This window comes from Panthera pardus, unplaced genomic scaffold (assembly GCF_024362965.1).
Source record: "Panthera pardus isolate Hobbes unplaced genomic scaffold, ASM2436296v1 HiC_scaffold_27, whole genome shotgun sequence".
Classification (NCBI taxonomy): Eukaryota; Metazoa; Chordata; class Mammalia; order Carnivora; family Felidae; genus Panthera; species Panthera pardus.
The window spans coordinates 117,604,524-117,625,684 of NW_026526843.1; the positions used below are offsets into that span (position 1 = coordinate 117,604,524).

At 45.1% G+C, this 21,161-nt stretch overlaps 1 protein-coding gene across 7 annotated transcripts in view; it reads left to right on the top strand.

Annotated features, from left to right (window-relative positions):
* The window catches only part of MID1 (midline 1), a 547,050-nt gene that overhangs the window by 506,509 nt on the left and 19,380 nt on the right, over positions 1 to 21,161 (top strand). For all 7 annotated transcript variants that reach the window (XM_019417856.2, XM_019417859.2, XM_053891845.1 and 4 more), the window contains 3 exons: positions 5,374 to 5,522; positions 13,385 to 13,512; positions 18,583 to 18,726. In XM_019417856.2, the coding sequence (XP_019273401.1) occupies positions 5,374 to 5,522; positions 13,385 to 13,512; positions 18,583 to 18,726 (421 nt within the window). The remainder of the gene's footprint in view (positions 1 to 5,373; positions 5,523 to 13,384; positions 13,513 to 18,582; positions 18,727 to 21,161) is intronic.

Here is a 21,161-nt window from a genome sequence, read left to right on the forward strand (position 1 = left end):
TCTGTCTCTCTCAAAATAAACAAGTAAAAAAATAAAAATAAAAATAAATTGTGGTGAGTGAAGGAAGCCAGACAGAAAGTAGTATATTCTGCATGAATACATTCATATGGAAGTTTAGAAATAACACTTTCTAATAACCTACAGCAACAGGAAACAGATCAGTGGTTGCTTAGTGACAGGGAGGGGTGGGCAGGACGAATTACCAAGGGGCTACAGGAAAACTGGAGGCATGATCTATGTGTTCATTGTCTTGAATGTGGTGACTGTTTCCTGGGTTTATGCATATTTGAAAACTTTTAAATTTGCACGTTAATTATGTACAGTTTGTTATCCGTTCGTTGTATCTCTATAAAGCTGTTTATTTTTTTAAATGTTTATTTTGAGAGAGAGAGAGAACGAGCGAGCACAAGCAGGGGAGGGGCGGAGAGAGAGAGAGAGAGAGAGAGAGAGAGAGAGAGAATCCCAAGCAGCCCCTGAGCCGTCAGCACAGAGCCTGACTCGGGGCTGAATCTCACCAACCGTGAGACCACGACCTGAGCCGAAACCAAGAGTCGGATGCTTAACCAGCTGAGCCACCCAGGCGCCCCTCAGTGAAGCTGTTTATAAGACAGTTGCATATTTATATGATGGAACAGTCTTCAAAAATTAAAATTAATGAAGTAGGGTGACATGTATTCATATGGACAAATCACAAAAATAGAAACAAGATTTACAGTACTTTTGTACGGAATGAGAATTGTTATATAACATTTGATAAACTCCAAAAAAAAAAAAACAAATCCCATACAGTGTTTGGGCACGTTGTACATGCTTGGGAGTCACCCACCCTGACTTCAAAAAAGGTGTCTTCCTCTCAAGAAGGACTTGAGTGAAATTAGGGAGGGACACACAGGGCTTCAATGCTATCGATAATGTTTTACTTCCTTTTGAAAAATCTTACGCTAATACGATGAAAACATCGAGATTTGGTAAAGCTGGTACCGTGGATAGGAAATTTGCCCCATTACTTGAAAAATTGTGCGTGTGGAATTTCTCCCTTGTTTAAAAAAGTGCCCAGGGACATTATCTCAGAAGCTGTGTTAGAAAGCACACAATACCTGGGAAAGATGAGGCCCAGTTCGGCTTTCTCTTGAGTGACTGCTTTGGCATATCGCCAAGGAATAGTTGATCCCCAAACTCGGAATTCACAGTGACTGGGTCCCTGGCCAGGGTGTGTTGGTGTAAGAGATAGATTTTCAGGAAAAGAGGAACATGGGTACCTACACCCTTTAAATCTGAGGTGCTGGGCAGGGAGGGCAAGCGTGTCTGAGGACGCTGAACGCAGAGAAGGGACTGGGGGGCCCTCTGAGCGGCACTTGAAAGTGGGGAGCTGGAGGAGGCGCCAGCAGGATTTGGGGGATCGTGGTGGTGAATTTCATCCACCTCGCGCCTTTGCCACCATGTGTCTCTGGTGCCGACACAGACCATCGCTCTCAGACCATTGTGCGTTCTTTGAAATACATAGCTTGGCAGCCTTTGTACTTGGACGGACTGGAGAGTCTCAAGCCATGAGACTCCCTGGGAAAGAATTGTCTTATCTCTTCAGTAGTGGGAGATAAATTTCATGGCAACACACGAAGAGCTGGCACCAGACTCCAGATGAAGCAAATCACGTGCGTTATGTTCAGGCACAGGTCGATGGCAGAAAGCCGCAGCCGCAGAGAAAAAGGGTCCCTCGTCCTCACTGCTTTTGTGTACTCTAAATCTCCAAAATTTAAGATCATTAACCGGACCACACGTTCGGGCTTTTCTTCAGCCTGATTGAAATGCCAAGGACCGGCTTCCTTGGCCATTCAGGTATTTGTGATGACTGAGGATCAGTTGCTAGGACATAACAGTGTTGGGGTGGAATCCTGCAATGTACATAAAAGCACATATATTAAAAGCATTTAAAATGCATTTCAAGAAAAACAAAGGGCTACTTTTCAAAGCATGCGTAAGGTATAATAAACAGCCAGCAAATTGCCATACTGAAGCCGGTGTCCCCAGTCAAAGGAGATCCACCAGGCGGGATATTTCCATGATGAGTATGGAATGAATTCCTGAAATTACAGTGTGCAATCAACACTTCCCAAAGGAAAAAAGAGCAGGGCCAACTCGGAAAAATTTCCCCTGTGGCAGTAACACATAATATAAAGGTTCTTCTTACGTGTCAGGATCTAGTGTTTCTTTTCAAAAATCAAATTTTATTCATCTTGTCAGATTTTTAAAATAATACACGAAGTGTTTTCTAATGAAGAAATTAGTATTTTGCTAAATGCTCCGTGTCTGATCCCGAAGGGCTGTATACCAAGTAGGGTAGTGTTTCCCAGAGTGTGGTTCCGATCAAGGCCATCTGATCAGAATCGTTTCAGTTAGCAAACTTTTTTTGTAAAGGGCCAAATAATAACTATTTTTGATTTTGCCAGGCAGTTTCTCTTGCAGAAGCTCACCTCTGCCCAGTGTTGTAGTGTGAAAGCAGCCACAGGCGAGCCCTAAATGAATGAATGTGGTAGTGTGCCAATAAAACTTTATTTACACAGACGGGTGTGTGCGGAGTATGGCTCACAGACCATAGCTTATGAACACCTAACTTAGAGCGGTATTTTTATCTTTTCTTTTTTTAACTGGAACTCACAGTAAGAAATACATAGGACATCAAATCCAGCCTGTGTGCGCGTGCACACGCGCGCGCGCACACACACACACACACACACACACACACACACACAGAGTTTTGCAAAACCTAATTTGCCCTTCGTACCAGAAATACACTCTGCTACTTCCTTTCCTCCTCCCCTCTTCTATTTAATGTTTTTTTTTTTTAAGTTTGTTTATTCTGAGAGAAAGGGAGGGAGCGAGCGCACAAGCAGGGGAGGGGCAGACAGAAGGAGAGACAGAATCCCAAGACAGCTCTGTGCCACCGGCACAGAGCCGATTTGGGGCTCGAACTCACGAACTGTGAGATCACGACCTGGGCCAAGATGAGGAGTCGGGCACAACCCACTGCGCCACCCAGGTGCCCGTCTTCTACTTCGCGTTTTCAGGGCTAGTTTTCATCATACCTGTACCTCATTGCCTGTTGAGATGCAGAATCCCGCTGCTCTGCCCGTGACAGCTTTTTACCTAGGATATTGAGACGTGAGCCCAAACATCTGTAGTTCTCTTTTTAAAAGATCCCCAGCAGCTTCTTATGCACACCATTTTGAAAAGCTCTGATCCGGTGTATCAGATGGAATTGTACACTTGAGTTAAAATTAAAATTATTCCAACAATTGTTTTCTGTGAAGCATTCCTATGTGTTCAAAGGAGGCTCTCATTTTGGCCTGTTTCAACTTACGCATGACTGAGGAGGTTTTTTTCCCTTCTCCTCTTTTTAAAAAAATTTTTTTAATGTTTATTTATTTTTAAGAGAGAGAGAGAGACAGAGTGCAAGCAGGGGAGGGGCAGAGAGAGAGAGAGGGAGACACAGAATCCGAAGCAGGCTCCAGGCTCCGAGCCGTCAGCAGAGAGCCCGACACGGGGCTCGAACCCACGAGCCTTGAGATCATGACCTGAGCCGAAGTCGGACACTTAACCGACTGAGCCACCCAGGCGCCCCTCCCTTCTCCTCTTAATGTCACTTTTAATTTCCAATATCATGATAGAAGAAAAGAAAGAAGAGAATAGAGTTCAAGCATTGTTAGATGTGTAGTCATGGGATCACTGACCGGCGTACTGAAAGGATAAGTGATTGACACGAAGTTATTCCAAGGGAATATTGCGACCTTATGTGTCTTTTGTTAGAATCGTATTAAACAGCTTTAATTCTGTTGTGTGATTCCAAATATTCCATCCACTTGGTTTGTTCGAGGGACTCTTCAGTTATTTTGCTTCCTCTGGATGTATTCACGTTAGAAGCTAAATTCAGTTTCGTGTAAACTAAGCGTCACTTCGTTCAACTCACGACCACGGTTAATCCGCTGCGGAGGGTCACTAGAATTCTGACGAGTGAAGCCTTTTGCCAGGCTTCGTATCATATACCGTTTGCTCCAAGGTTTTGACACTTCATTCTCTAACTCTCCTTTCGGGAATTTTTCTCACTCTTGCCTGAAATTTTGTGGCCGCGGTCTCTCAGCGTAGCATATTCATTTCCTTTGTTTGCTGCAGTACGACATAGCTGGAATCAGATGTTCCTTAGAGGCCTCGAGTTCTGACATCTCCTTCCTTCCTTTTCTCCGATTAAAGCTGCATGGGAATGGTAATGATGACTTGGAGAAAGAAGGAATTTCTCGGAGTTAGCAGGAATTCTGGAGGGAGCTGGAGCCAGCCCTGTCTGTAAGACAGATTAACTGGCCTCCTCCCTACCCTTTCACCCAGGGCTGGTTTCCATTCCGGAATGATCACAAAGCCGGCCAAGACCTGTCCCGAGCTGTGTGGAGAGGGCACCGGGCGCTCGGCAATTCTAATTAGCAATCTAATTTTAACTTGGCTTCTGGCCCGAGGGCTTCATCTCGTAGCACATTTCAAACACCCGAGCGCATGGTCAAGTGGGTTACCGTGCACTTATCTTGGCCTACCCCAGAGGTTATGGTCAATTACGTTTGAGGGTCGTTTTCAAGCAAGACAGGATCAGGAATCGGAATGGAGGTTGGAACCAAACATGCATTTTTATCCCGACTGGGAAACGCTTATCAAAATAGTTCTTAGTTATCAAGTAAGCACAAAGTGCCTGGAAATGACGTTCCCAGTGAGGGGAAACGGCCCAGCTGTGCTTTTTTTGGCCTTCTCTCATCTGCTCAACAGGAAAAATATTAATCAATGGAAAAAACGCTCTCTTTCTGTGAATTTAACACATGAGTTTTAGATCGCGTGGGAAATAGTAATACCTCATGTTTTCACATCACAATTTTATTACATGGATTGCAAAGAACTTTTTAGAAAATGGTTCTTACTGAAGCCACACGTTTGCACCTATGGAGATGTTTTATTTGCTTGATGGCCCAGCTGCAAACCTGAGATAAGAGAAAGTTCCAGCATTCCCTGTGATCTTTCAGTAATTGAGTGGAATAGTGGGGGAAGAGGTCTGGTGACCCTTGTAACTTACCATGGGGCAACACCTTGTTTCCCCATCAACAAGGAAGTAATTCGCCATTCAGTATTTTCCCATAAAACAAATTAGCAACGCTTCTCCAAGGAGACAAGGGCTGTCTAAGCCAGGAGTCCCGTATCGGAGATTTCCATATGTCTCTGCCTGCTTGTCGGACTTTTATTGAAGGACAACTTACGTGCAACAGAACGCACGCATCAGAAGGGTCCGGCCCGATGCGTTTTCCCTAAGCGAGGCCACCCGTGTAACCATCTCCTCTTTTCAAGGTGATGAGGCTCCGCAAACTGGCTCAGCAGATTGCAAACTGCAAGCAGTGCATTGAGCGGTCGGCATCACTTATCTCCCAAGCGGAACACTCTCTGAAGGAGAACGATCATGCGCGCTTCCTACAGACGGCGAAGAATATCACTGAGAGGTGAGTGCGGGGGCTGCTGGGAAGTTCTCAGCCGCTGGGCTCCTGTGTCTGGGGAGCGATTGGTTGGCCTTGCCCTCCCCTTGCTTTTGTTTTCATTTTCAAGGCTGAGTACCAGGGAGAATAGAGGCTTTGAGCAGCTTTGTTCCAGCTAAAGATGCTTCCCTTTGACATGTCAAAGCCTTTTCAGCAGCGCCCTGGAGTTCAAGGCCTTTGAAACAAGAGTCCACCAGCTAGAAAGAATAAAATCAGCCTTGCTTTTTGGGGGGAGAAAGCTTATGGTGGCACAAAACCAGCATTTATTGTGACTCTCAGACCTGATCTTATCGTACGCTTGATAACAAAGAATCAGAATGAAGGCAAAGACATAAAAGGGAATCTTTTCTTCCATCTCAGGGCTCATCTATTTGGGAAAAAAAAAAAAAAGAGCAAACTCCCAGGTGTTGTTTTCCGTTAGACCTGTTTTTATTTGGTCGAGAAGCTTCGCCTCTTCTGAAAGGTCAAAGCTGACTCATGTGAGAGAGAGCGGACCCACCTGTCAGTCTCCTACCTCTTGCTTTGAAATGTGTGGCTTATTCTAGGGCAGGGAACATGGAGATAACATTATTTGAATGGACGGTTCAGCAGTAGAACTGGTGGGAGTCTGTGCTCCCTTGGTCCGAGTACTTGATCGGTACAGAATCACTTGCTCTCCCTGATGCAAAAACCTACAGCAGCTCTCATGGAGCCACAAAACGCACCTGACTCACCTAAATGATATCTCCAAGCCTTGCCAATGCCCTTGACCTCTCTCTCATTCATTCTGCTTTTCAGAGTCACTTTTCCCTTATCCAGAGCAGTAATAGAATCCAATCACCGGATGACCCCAGGCAGCTCATTCATGCTGGTCTTTATCCTAGAGCAGGAATCTGCCAACTCCTATAAAGGACCAGAGAGTAAATATTTTCAGCTTTGCAACTTATGAGGTCTCCTTGGAAGCTACTCAACCCGGCCATGATAGCTCTCTATCAGCCTCGCTTAGACAGTACAGAAACACTGTCTAAAGGGTGTTTCTAAAAACATTTCGCAAAACAGGTATTTGGCCCTCTGGCTGTATTTTGCCAACCCCTGGCCCAGGGGGGAAAATACCATCCTATGACTTGAATTTCTTCAAGGAAAGAGAAAGAAAGCCAACATTAGTTGAGTGCTTGCTTGTGGCGGCCACTGTGCTAATTCTCAAAATGTCGCGTACAGGTAGGCATTGATATTTCCGTTTCCGCTCTTCTTTCAATTAGAGTAACGTACAGTAGTAGTTTGACAACTCTGGTCTCGTATTGAACCGGCCTCGCCGTGTTGTTATAGTTGAGAAAAATTTCTTCTGCGATTGGTTCCGATACCTGATCTCTTCCAAAGCACGTGGATAGCAGCTGGTTATATCCTTAAAATGATCACGTCCCTACTCTTAAGAGAAGCCAGTTTCTTTCCTCGTGTCTCCTAGGTTCCAAGCGTTTAATTGTCTTCCCAGCTCTCATCTGGACTGTATCCAATTGTTTTATATGCATCCTAAAGTTAGAAAGTGCAAATACCACTAATAACTCCGGTGTACCTAGGGCAGTCTACTAGACGGTGTTTACACTTATGTCATGATTTCCAACTGGGATCCAAGTACTTTTCTCCAGCTTTAAACCACGAGATGGCCAGATGAAATGGCTACTGTGAAGTGCATTTCTCAGCAATCCCTAAAAATTTGATCACGTGTAATATGAAGAAATTCTCAAGGGCAGAGAATGTGGCCCCATACCAGTTAAGACAGAACATTCTGGGCGTACCTGGGTGGCTCAGCCGGTTGAGCGTCCAGCTTCGACTCGGGTCATGGTCTCGCGGTTCATGAGTTCGAGCCCCACATCGGGCTCACTGCTGTCAGCTTGTTTGCGTGGAGCCCACTTCAGATCCTCTGTCTTCCTCTCTCTGCCTCTCCCCTGCTTATGCTCTTCCAAAAATAAATATTAAAAAAAAAAAAGAATATTCTGAAAGAAGGCCTACCTACCTTTGAAGTGTAACATAAGCACATGAATGTCCACACGTGATCTCCCTCAGATCCAGCAGGGTATAACTGGTCCCATTCACCTCCACCCGTAACAAGCCCATCTCTTCAAGAACAGAAACATGACTTTGAGTTTTCTTTCTACAAATGAATTGTATAATACAGTTGACCCTCAAACAGCATGGGTTTGAATTGCACAGGTGCACTTATACATAGATTTTTAAAAATAAATATAGTACAGTGCTGTAAATGTACTTTCTCTCATGATTTTCTTAATAATATTTTCTATAATAATATTTCTTAATATTTCTACTAATAGTTTCTTCTCTCTAGCTTACTGTATTGTAAGAATGCAGAATATAATGCATATGACATACAAAAAAATGTGTTAATCGACTATTTATGTTACCAGTAAGGCTTCTGGTCAACAGTAGGCTATTAGTAGTTATGTTTGGCGGGGGAGGAATCAAAAGTTATACGTGGATTTTCAACTGGGTGGGGGTCAGCACCCCTAACCACCCCCCCATTGTTCAAAGGTCAACTGAGCAATATATTCTCAAGCATCACTAATACATAGTTCTCGCTGTGATTGTGTGTGCACTTTTATAAAATTATTATTTTTTTTAAGTTTATTTATTTTGGGGGGGGGGAATGCAGCAGGGTGAGCCTGGGAGGGGCAGAAAGAGAGAGGGAGAGACAGAATCCCAAACAGGCTCTGTCTGTCAGCACAGAGCTTGATGCAGGGCTCGATCTCACGAACGGTGAGATCCTGACCTAAGCCGAAATGAAGACTTTGATTCTTAACTGACTGAGCCACCCAAGCACCCCTAAAATTATTGTAAATAAGCAAAATTATGCACTAAGTCCAGACATAAGAAAGTCGGCCGCCTGTTTATGAGAAGGCTAAACTTCCATCAAAGTTTAAAGACATAGTACCTGTAAAAGTTTGCCAACATCCTTCGTCCCCCCGTTCCTGCAGCCCCTCTCTTCTGTCTTCATTTGTCAATCTTCTTGGTCACTTCCCGAGCCTTTCTCTTTCTAGGACTGGAATGAAGGGAAAGGGCAGGGGGCTTGGACTAGGACCTGGGAAACTTGGGCAGATCCCAGCACTGCCACTTTTAAACTGCGATCCTTTGGGGTTTATCCGTGAGGTATTTTCTGCTAAGAGGAGTGGGCTCGTAATAGCTACCTCTATCGGTAATTTTGATAATACTGCTGGTATCCTATCCTAAGAATAGGCCTTTAACGTCATTGATACTCCATACTGTATGTTGGATTTAAGTTTTCAGAGTTCATTGTGTCGGTACAGCCCTGCCTTGTGTGTCTCTTCTGGGGCTGGTCTCTGCCTGTCTCAACTCTTCAATCCTTTACTTAGTAAGCATTCCACTCTGGGACGTGACTTCATGATTCTCTGCCTCCTATTGTGTCTGCCTTGGGCGTTGGCACCTGTATACTTCCAAACCATCTTTATTCTTCTAGTCAAGGGTGGAAAGCCCAGAACAAACTTGGAATCCTGCAAGCCTTCCTAAAGTGAGACTTGGGGGAGGTTTTTCGACGTCTTTAAACCGCTTGAAGTGGATTTGTTCACCTACAGGCTGAATCAAACTGCAAAAAGCTTTTTGATTTAGAAACAGTAAGAAAAAAAAAAGGAGAGAGACCCTCAAGCTTTACCTTGTAGGAGATGCATGTGCTTTGGAATCAAGTGTCCGGCTCTGGGTTCATTGCCTGGCAGTAATTACGGACGGCATTGGGGCTGCTCCTTTAACACTTGTGAGTCCAATCTTGCTCGCACGTTCCTAGCAGGCGGAACCCCCAGCCATCTTGTTTCCACCATTATAGCCCCAGCACGTAGCAAACTGCCTGACGTGAATGAATGAGTGAACAAATTATAAAACAGGTCGAGGAGTCCTACCTAATGCGGTTGTCACAGGGACAAAATGAGATAATGTGGTAAAACCATTATTCCAGTTCCCGTCCCAAGGTGAACGTGCAACAAATGCTCATTCCCGTCCTTCCTACTCACTGAGTTGATGCAAACAGATTGTATAACATACCGCATTCTCAAGCCACGCTAACGTATAGGTCTTTTGTAGGATTGTATGGGCGTCTTTACAAAATCACGTTAAGCAAAACTTTTCACTGAATTGAAGCATAAGAAAGTTGGTCTACTGGTTATGAGAAATCTGAAGTTTTCGCAGCGAATTCTCAAGAGGAGGGTTAAAGGAAACTTCCCTCTCAACGGTACCCATTTTTCAGACCTTCTAGGAGGGTGTCCGACCCCACAGAGTGACCCCTCTGCCCTTGAACACCTAAGCAGTTCAAGGATCCATCAGACTTACCCCGAATATAAAGCCCAGAGCTCCAGTTGTCAGCTCTGGCAAGATGTCACTTGATTTTAAGAATTTAAGCACATGTGATGAGTGGTTTTTGAAGAGTGTTCTGGGGGGGTGTTAATTGGTATTAAAACAACAAAATCCCGGAGCCAAATGCATCCGGGAAATCTTGAGCAGACCCAAGTAAACCACATTTTGTTGCCATGAGACCTCGCTGGGTTTTACTGTGGTGATGTGCCCTCTCGCCCAAGAGAGACGACCCATTTAAGTGCCGTTGTCGGGGGCCTGGCATGGGGGCGATATTCAGCAGGAAGGGTAGAGCATCTTGCCCTGACATGGACTGTTTGACAGAAACCCTGTAAGCAGTGTAATTCTAGACACATCCACCTTCTGGAAAACTGGCCGCATGTGGCTCCTAGCAAACAGAGTGTTATAGAGATTAGAGCCATCAAAGTACAACCAGAAACAGAAGTAACGTGCAGTCCACCCCCTTAAACATCAGCATAGGGCACAAAGTCCTTATTTGCCTCAATATGACCAAGGCTTCACATACACCTACAGGCATGTGCACACATGTGTGTATACACACACACACACACACACAACTGTGAAGGCACAGAATTGCGAAAGTGGCCTAACACTGATGGCCCTGGTGGATTTTGGCAGCTCATCTGAAAGGCCAGAAGACGGGCAACAAGGATTTGGGGAATAAAAACGTGACCTAAAATGTTGAATCTGGCAGCTCTCCCCTCGCCCGTCACTCCAATTAAGAATATGAAATTGTAGCCAATGATAAATATCTTTCCTTCCATCAAAAAACCCCGCAAAGTTCCCACCATCAAGATGGCAGGCATTTTTAACCCTGTCACGTGACCGAAGCACATTTTTAGTTACCTGTGGACCATAGGACCCGGAGAAACTTGGGAGAACTCTATTCTGGATGAGCCTGAACAGAAGCTTCTGCCCCTGGACTGGGCAAGTGCTAAGGCGAGAGTCAGAGGCCTTAAGGTCCTCTCAGCCCAAGACCTTCTAATTGGGGTTTCGCTTTGAAATTTTTATTTGAGGAGTTCAAATGCCGTTAGAGCATTTCTTTTAACTTTTCTGCACCGATGCAAATATGTCGGGCTCTTCAGCCCCTGGCATACTTTAAGGGCTTAGTAAATATTTGCTGAATAATCCTGGGATCTCTCGGAGTTTTGAGGAGTTTTTCTGATTATGGGTCATAAGGAAAGCATGTTTAAGTACAGTTTGACCATCTGTAAAAAATGCCTAGCAACCGTCCCTTTATCCATCGGTCTAAATTAGCAGGTGTGTTAGTCACAATAATTTGCCCATTTCCCTCGGGCGCAATCTTTAGCCAACAAGATCCCGTAACTCTGCTATTTACTGTTTCTTGGTGAAAAGGTGAGGTGGTGAATTTAGACTCTCCACCCTCATTGAAACACTTGAAACTTTTCTTTCCAGAGTTTATGCCTCTTCAAACGTTCATCTATGGATCCCAATATCATTTCGATTATTACATTGTTAATTATCCTGTCTCCTTCCCTCCCCTCCACAGAACTGAAAATGTACCAGAAGTACAAGTATAGAAATTCTATTTCTAAGGATTTTGAGCACTTCACAGGTGTAACTATTATTATCTTTTTTAAGGGTTTTTAAATGTTTATTCGTTTTTGAGAGAAAGAGAGAGAGAGAGACACAGAGTGTGAGCGGGGGAGGGGCAGGGAGCATAGGAGACACAGAATCCGAAGCAAGCTCCAGGCTCTGAGCTGTCAGCACAGAGCCCGATGCGGGGCTCAAACCCACGAACTGTGAGATCGTGACCTGAGAAGTCGGATGCCCAGCCAACCGAGCCACCCAGGCGCCCCGAAAATATATTATGTTTATAAAATACAAAGTTTCGGGGCACCTGGGTGGCTCAGTTGGTTAAGTGGCTGACTTCACCTCAGGTCGTGATCTATCAGTTCATGATTTCGAGGCCCGCATCAGGCTCTGTGCTAAGAGCTTGGAGCCTGGAGCCTGCTTTGGATTCTGTGTATCTCTCTCTGCCCCTCCCATGCTTGTGCGCTCTCTCTCGCTCTCTCTCTCTCTCTCTCTCTCTCAAAAATAAACATTAGGGGCACCTGGGTGGCTCAGTCGGTTAAGCGGCCGACTTCGGCTCAGGTCATGATCTCGCGGTCCGTGAGTTCGAGCCCCGCGTCGGGCTCTGTGCTGACAGCTCAGAGCCTGGAGCCTGTTTCAGATTCTGTGTCTCCCTCTCTCTGACCCTCCCCCATTCATGCTCTGTCTCTCTCTGTCTCAAAAATAAATACACGTTAAAAAAATTAAAAATAAATAAATAAATAAACATTAAAAAATTTTTGAAATAAAATAAAACACAAAGTTTTAAGAGCCACTAAGAGGTATAGGAGGAGCTACATCCCCTTAGGTAACGAGGTTGAAATTTTTCTAGGTTAAACGGAAGAGTAGAGGCCTGGAATTCTCCTCCTGGCTGGGGCCAGCCAGCTTTGTGACCTTGTATAAATGGTGGTGTTTACCAAACTTAATGAAATACCCAGATCACCAAGATTATGAGGCTGGCATAGCCTGATATGCTCAGAAGTGGCCTACATCGTGCCACAATTGTATTGCCTTTAAGAGAATCGCCTGCGGTTCTTAAACTAGTCAGATTGTTCTGCCATTAGTAACCGAACTTTGCAAATCGACTTGAGAGCTCAACACAGGCCTCTCGGGAGATCTCTCATACATAGCAGGAGAGTCAGACCCACCAGTACCTTGCCGTAGAGTTTATGAACGAGAACTCTAACTAGCAACCCTAAATGAAGAGGAGAAATGGTGTATCCTTTGGAGGAATGTGAGAGAAAGCTCATGAATATTTTTCATGGCATCTGCCGGGAATATGGGGCAAAACAATGAATACAAGGAGAATGGAGCGAGCCAGGGAGAAAACTCCTTTCTTAATGTGTATTTCAGAGAGGGGCTGGTAATTGATGAAACTAATCCAATATCTGGAAACATTCTTTTTTAATCCTCACTTTGCCTTTTATGCAGTTTGAAATTTTGGAGACTCCTCTTTGAAGTAGAGCAGGGTCGGGTCTGAAAGGAACAAACCGTTTCCCAGACAGATGTGTGAAGAAATGCCCGGAGCTATGAGCTTCTCGCTGGGGTTAGATGTGAAGGGGCCAGGCTGTTAAATACACAGCAACATGAAATATGAATATTCTTTCACCTCCGTGGGGAATTTTTTTCCGAGGTAAAAAGAAAGGCGGCGGGGGGAGGCAGAACGCTATTCTACTGTTTACCCAATTCCTTTGCCTGGTCTTTGAGCTTCCATTCATTAGTATGGTGTCCCTGTGCTGTGCCACTCCAAGATCCTTTCTGAGGCTCACGTGTGAAAACAGCACAGTTTTAAAATGGTATTTCTTGTCCTTTTATTGTCTTTCATTCCTATGCAGCGACAGCGAAAGCCATCTTGACAGTTCTAAAATGTTGTTTTGTTTACATTACAGAGTCTCCATGGCAACTGCATCATCCCAGGTCCTAATTCCTGAAATCAACCTCAATGACACCTTTGACACCTTTGCCTTAGATTTTTCCCGAGAGAAGAAGTTGCTAGAATGTCTGGATTACCTTACAGGTAATGTCTTGCGTGTGTGTGTGTGTGTGTGTGTGTGAGTGTGTGTGTATGGGGGGGTTAATATAGTGTACATTCGGGGATACGCATACTTTGCCCCCCAGATCCGTTCCCTAAAAACCAGAGGGGTGCGCTTCTGATTTAGGAATGGAGTCTAATAGTCCCATAAACAATTTCTGGCACTCTTTTTTCTTTTTTTTTTTTCACTCAAAACAGTACAGTCTGAGACCAAACTGGGAACAGAGGAAAAAGGAGAATCTCAATAACTGAAAACATACTTACCACCATTCTCCCTCCCTCTCAGAGTGTGGGTACCACAAATAATGGCTCTGTTGGCCATCGCAGGGATACATAAGGGAGTGTGGCTATTTTCCATTTCATCTCAGCAAGGCATCGGGCTCTCACGGTGTCTTGCCAGAGAAAAACTTGGCAGCTAACTTCGATTGGGTGTCTACCCTGCTCCGGCTTTTTGTATGTGAGAGCCTGTTTAATCTTCCCAACATCCAACTGAGGTCAAGTGTTGTCAGCCTCATTCTGCAGAGGACGGAGGTCACCCATCTTGCGGGAGGTCAGGTAGCCAAGGACTTGGCAGAGTTAGCATTTGCTTGGGTCTGTACAGACTCCCAAAGACCTCCTGGTCTTTCTCGTAAAAGACCGCATTTCATCTTGGCAAAGGTCACCGTGGCAAACGTCCCAGAAATCACACGCGAATTCCTGGTACCATGTTTCCAATAGGCATTTTTTGGGTCAAACTTAAGAAACAAAAGCAAACAACAATAAAAGAAAACCTTAGCCTCCTCCCATTCCTAACCATGCTTCCAGATTTTTCTTTGCTGTCAACCTCTAGAGCGAGAACTGAAATCATTCGCTGGGAGGATGTGGACTGTTTAGATGACCTCTATTTGTGTTAGCCAAACCCACCGGTGCCTATGACTTCAGGAAAGCTCCATGTATACAGTGAAGCCAGATGTGCACCGAACTCAGGACAGGCGGCCCTCGAGAGACCACATCCCTGGCTTAGTTAGCATGGCATCAGCTTCTCGACTCCAGCTCTGTGTGTGTGTGTGTTTGGGGGACAGTGGTTGGAAAAGACGGAGCAGGAGAAAGGGAACATTGTGTATAGTTTGTTTTTACAGTCTGTGGATCAAAATCAAGGAGTTTTATATCCAAGGGGCGTTATACCCAGACAGGTTTTTTCTTCACAAGCATCCGAGGCGCTGTTTTTAGCCTTTCTGCATTTGCAAGGGAAGCGGTCATCCCACAAACTTCTTATCTTCTGTAATTCTTTCAAACCACACCACTCAAAAAGAAGTTGACTCAAAAATGCATTTGCAGTAAGGAACCAAACTTGGTTTCAAACACTTATGAATATGCTGCCGTCCTTTTTTAAGCTTTTCACTCTGAGATTTATCTAAACTAACTACCCCATAGAACCTTCCACGACGATAAAAACGTTCTATATCTACACCGTCCATTATGGTAGCCGCTAGCCACATGGGGCCATCAAAAACTTGAAATGTGTGCGGCGAGTTTTTACTTTTATTTAACTGTAATTAAATGTAATTGAAATTTAAAAAGCCACATGGAGCTCGTGGCCACTGCATTAGACAGTGCTTTCTCTGGCTAAGCTGTTTTTCATAATGACATCCGATTAAAAAAAGCTCTTTTTTTCTTACATCATTTGGGATTGAGTGTGATCGCAACAACAGAAAATCCACTTAGCAGTGACTAAACCCGTCAAGGAGTGTTTGTATCCCAGGAACAGGAGGACGGAGCTGTGTGTCCCGGGCCTGGGTAGCGGCTCACTGACGACCTCAGACTCTAGCTCTCTTCTTTTTCTGCTCTGCCGTCTTCACTGTGTTGCCTTTTCGCCACACGATCGATCACAGCACAACTACCCCACCTCCGTGCATTATGCTCAAATTACAGGCAAAAAGAGAGGGACACAGGGGAGATGATGACAAAGATCCGTGAGCCAGCTTTGTCTTGGGTTATTAGGAAAATGAGAAGCTTGCTCAGAAGACCCATCTAGCAAACTCCCACCTGTGTCTTATGGGCCAGATCCACGTCACAAGGTCACGGCCAGGGACACAGAAGAACGAAACACTGTTTGGCTGGGCACTTGGCCTTTCTGCACAAAATCAGTGTCTCGTTGACCTGAGTGTATCCTCCCCTTCCCCAAGAATTGTTTAATGGTATTTCAGTGGGCACACCTTCATGGGCTAATCTCTAAGCCAATGCCAGAGTAGTGATTAAAGGAGAAAATGTGAAAGCACTTGGCCCCGACTAGTACCAAGCACACCATGTATCATCCCCGATGCCTGTTTATGCCAAACGAAAGATCACATGGGGTACCTGCTCTTATGCCTTCTTAACTGTCAACCTCAAATACAAATTTGGTCCACTTCTAGACATAACAGCGATCCTGGCCATAACATAGGATGCTTGGCTGATATTGCCAAGTCCAAATAGCCTATCAGACATTCGTAAGCAGGAAATGAAGTGTTTGCGGAATATGAGCCCGCCATTTCTTGTGTCCTGTTTATGACAGAGGCAGGAAAATAACAGCTCTGCTACCCGGTCCATGAATATTGAAATTGGGAGCATGGTGCTATTTTCATTTACCGTAAATTAGGTATTGACTTTTCAGGACAAACCCATTGGGCTGATAATCAAAACAGGGTTAGCCCGCGTGGCTGTGAAAACAAGATTTTTTTTTTCCCTGTGACATGCCTCTAAGCGGTATGTCAAGTTAATAACCCGGAGAGGTGACATTTCCTCCCCGATTGCAGCAACTGCCGTGTGCCTCCCAGCCACTCGCTTATTTTGAGCATAAGTTTTCTTTATATTTAATCATATATTGCAATGCAGAAAGAACACAACCTTTCTACAGCGGTGGATGGAAAAAATAATTCAATGAACTGTTTAGATCATGGGAGAATAAGCATTTCTCCACTGGTCCAGGCAGGGTGATCCCACACGAACACGGACAATTGGAAGCACGTTTTATGGTGCGGCCGGGCCTCCCCTGCAGAATGCATCTCCGGGTTGGTGTCGCTGATTCATGCACATCAAAGTCACAGCGCATGACGCTAAGTCTTGCGTGTGGATACTTCAGGAGATAGGTGTGTAAATACATATTCCAGAAAGAATGCTTTAAAGGTTCTACAGAGCCTTTCTGTCTTAATGCACAGCTTAACGCAGCCTCTGCCACGGGTAGGTGCTCATTAATAATGTTTGTAGAATCCAATAACCAAGAGACAAAGCTGGTCTATGTGACTTCGTACAGCGAACATACTTCATACTTGGCCGCCTACCGTATTTGTCCTGAATACACCGTCAGGTGGCAAAAGGAAGAATACGAAAACAATTAGGGTCTTAAATTTGCCATGTTTACAAACTTTTCTCCTTCTTTGGGTTTGCTCAGGCCTCATCAATCCTAATCGCAATTTAAAGCAAGAAAGAACTCTGCAATGATGTAAACTGAGGCTGCTACCAATCTGTAGAATGCTGCAATTTTCTCCTTTTTTGAAGTTAGGTTCTAGTATCCAGAAGAGTGGAAATAAAGGCCTGGATCAGTTCTCTAAGCCAGGGGTTGGCAAACTTTGACTATAAAGGGCCAGATGGTAAATATTTTAGGCTTTGCAGGACATATGGTCCCAACTACTCAACTCTGCTGTTGCACAAAAGCAGCCACAGACAATACGTAAATGAATGAGCCTGGCTGTGTTCCAATAAAACTTTATTTACAAAAATAGGCAGTGGGCCAGATTTGGCCCATAGCCATAGTTTGCCAACCCCTGCTCTAAAAGATTATTGCCGGTGCAAAGCACTCACTGCCTAGTCTTTTTCTTGCTCACAAACTCTTCTCATAAAACCAGTTACTGAAATCAAGCCGGTAGATTTTAAATCAACTTAAAATAATTATTTTGGTAGGATTTAGACTTCTCTGCTCCAGACTGTGTTCAAGACATAAAATCGCAGCCTTCTCCAGTGTTTTCTTCGGGGAAGGAAAATGTACTTCTTAGATATGATCGGTTGTTCATCATGTTCTTTTTAATTTGAAATATCACCTATAAATTAAAAACTGAGAAGAAAATAGGGCCCCACTAATAAGGGTTCTTTTTTATAAGGCATCGAAACATCTAATGAAAGGGGCACCTGGGTGGCTCAGTCGGTTAAGTGTCCGACTCTTGATTTCGGCTCGGGTCATGATGTCACGGTTCGTGAGTCTGAGCCCCGAGTCAGGCTCCGTACTGACAGTGCGGTCAGTGCAGAGCCTGCTTGGGATTCTCTCTCTCTGCCCTTCCCCCACTCACACACACACACACACACACACACACACACACACACGCTTGCTCTCTCTGTCTCTGTCTCTGTCTCTCTCTCTCTCAAAAATAAATAAATTAAAAAAAACACCTAATGAAAGAAAATTTTCAAACAATTACTTGGCAGGTTTGTTATGGAATAACGAACGTCAGTATTTTTCCAATTGGTTTCATAAGATACGTGGCCTCACATACCTCGGGTTGGCAAACTTTGGCTCTCAGGCCAAATCTAGCGCTCACCTGGTTTTGTAACTAAAGTTCTCCTGGCACCTGGCCATGTCTGTTTGAGTCTGAATTGTCTGTGGCTGTTTTTGTAGTGCAGAGGCAGAGGTGAGTAGTTGTGACAGAGACCATATAGCTTGCAAAGCCTAAAACATTTCCCATCTGGCCCTTTACTAAAAAATTTGCCATCCCCCCCCTACGGATGAAATCCCAAAAGTTCATCTCGTTTACTTTCTGCCTAACATGTTTTCTTGCATGGACAAGAGTGTTAGTCGCTTAGTCTCCTCAACCTGCTTTCACGATAGAGACAAGTCCCTCCTGGAGGGCCGAAGTCACGCTACCTGTTAAAAATCACAGCGATCACCAGCCAACCAAATGTGCTTTGGATTGGGGCCACCGTCTCTAGGACGGTGGTCCTGATGGACCTGTCCAGAAAGGCCTGCTTTGACTGTCACACATCTCCTCTGCAACGTATCCCAGAGGTGCCTGCTTCGTTGCTGATGAGCATTCTTGATCCCCACAGCTCCCAACCCTCCCACAATTAGAGAAGAGCTCTGCACAGCTTCCTACGACACCATCACCGTTCACTGGACGTCCGATGATGAATTCAGTGTGGTCTCCTATGAGCTCCAATACACCATATTCACCGGACAAGCCAATGTCGTTAGTGAGTATTGTGCACCCTATCGGTCTCTCTGTTTGGTGACTGTTTCCGGATAGATTGCGTTTCTAAATTTAAGCATCAGGGGAAGACAAGGGAGGAAAGAATCCGCGGTATTTATTGGCTGCCGTTCCTAACCAAGAAGATGATGGCGTTCGCTTGTGCTCTACGAGCAAAACTAGCTGGCCAAATAGCGACGAAAATTAACGATCTCTAGCAAACCACGTGGATGAATCTTACAAACACGTAAGAGAAAGAAGCAGGAAACCAAAGCATACACGCAGTACGAGTCCGTTTGTACGTTCGTAACTGAAAGATAAAAGGAAACTCTTTTGCTTAGAGATACATATGAACGTGTAACAGCTAGAGATAAAAGCGGGGTGGCTACTTTCTGGGTGGGAGTCACATGGTTTGGTCATCGTATCATACATTTAGTTTTATGTACTTTTTCGAGTGTTGTTTCACAATGTTAAAAAAAAAAAAAAAAAGAATGTAATAAAATGGAGAGGCAAGCAATGTTAGTAACCGGCCCCACCTGGGAAGAATTTCAGCCCTTCCTTGAAACACGGAGAGGCCCCTCTCTCCCTGGGGCCCGTGAGATATTTGGCATCAGAGACAATGCGATGATCTCACATCGCCCCAGTTGCTGGCCAGAGAGGTGATCACAAAGGAATCTCTCCTCCCCACCCCCGCAGCTATTTCAATTGAGTTGAGTAAATGGAAAAGGACCAGAGGAAGTGGCTCTTCAGGGGAGCAAGTTTGAAGCCTCTTTAGCAAATTAAAATACAGCATGTCAAAGTAGAATAGAATAGAATAGAATAGAATAGAATAGAAGCCACTTTTCAACAAAGAAGTGTTTTGAAAAATTCAGTATCAACTTAATGTGCTTTTATTATGTAAACTTCTTCTCGGCTTCACCACACTGTTCTTTCCCGTGTAATTCTGACACAGTTCTGAGACGTGAGATGCTTAAAAAAGAAATCAGGTGTAGGATTAATTAAAAGAGTGATGGGCGAAGAGCCCTGCTTCTGAGTAACTGAAGGTCACTGGCTCATGCCAACAAATGGACCCCCCAGCTTCCTTAGCGCCTCGTTTCCCAGGCTTCCCTCCTCACCCCTCGGACCCTCCCCTCCCTAATTGGCCTGCCTTGGAAGCTTTATTAAAATCTTACCATTTTCCAAGAATGTGTAAGGGGGAAAACCGTGAAACGTCGAGAACAGCTTTGGCCAGCCGCCCGAGCAGGGGGGAAACAGAGGGCAGAAGCGGCAGGTGTAACAAAAACGTCTTGGGGGAGATGATGGCCTAAGTCTTGAAAGAGTGGGTATGTATCAGAGAGGTAAGGGGACGCCAGGCAGCCACCTGATCAGGCGCAAACCTGTAGAGACCTAGAATGGCCAGGCGTTTTCGGAGACACCGCCTACGAAAGCCTGGTTGGAGAATTGAGTGAGGAAGGGGAGACGGGGAGACGTGAAGACAGGGAAATAGAACCAGGACTCAAACCCGAGTAGGTCTGGTTCCGGAAAGCACATGTCCTTAATCATCAGTCTCTAAATCGTAACCCGCAGTAAAGACCCGGCCACAGCGTGTTGGATCTTCCCCTGTGGGCTTGGGCGTCACGCGGAGCCGCACTGCCATCTGATCGGTTGGAAGCCGTGTCGGGCAGTGCTGGGGACGAGGGAGTGGGACAGGGCAACACTAGAAGCAGAGACGTGAACTAGGAGGCCCGTAGTAATTCACGGAGGCACAGCTGGCCAGGACCCGCCAAGGGCACTAGCACCGAAGAAGGCGAGGGCAGGAGAAGATGATTCCAGAAAGACTTCACCTCTCACCCGTATCCCCGGGGAACACCGTTACTATCTTCAGCTATTTGGAGTGCTTTTGGGGGCACATCTGAGAGGCACGGGGGGTATCAGGATTTTCGATTCGTCTGGTTTCGCTCCCCAGCCCCAGCCCTACATGCCCCCCACAAATCATGAAGCAACGCTGATTCCCTAAAATCTTTCTCTTTTTTTATTTAAAAAAAAAATTGTTTTTCACGTTTATTTCTTTTTTGAGAGACAGAGACAGAGCATGAGCTGGGGAGGGGACAGAGAGAGAGAGAGGGAGCCACAGAATCCGACGCAGGCTCCAGGCTCTGAGCTGTCAGCACAGAGCCCGACGTGGGGCTCAAACTCATGAACCACGAGATCATGACCTGAAGTCAGATGCTTAACCTACTGAGCCACTCAGGCGCCCCTAAAATCTTTCTTTTTAGTGAGCAATGCACAAACACTGTATAATAATGTATAAAATGTATCTAGTGAAAATTGGATGCTTTTCAATACGCCAGCCACCTCAGTTCCAGAGTTACCCACTGTGGGGCCCCTGGGTGGCTCCTTCAATTGAGCATCTGACTCGTAATTTCGGCTCGGGTCACGATCTCGTGGTTCGTGAGTTCGAGC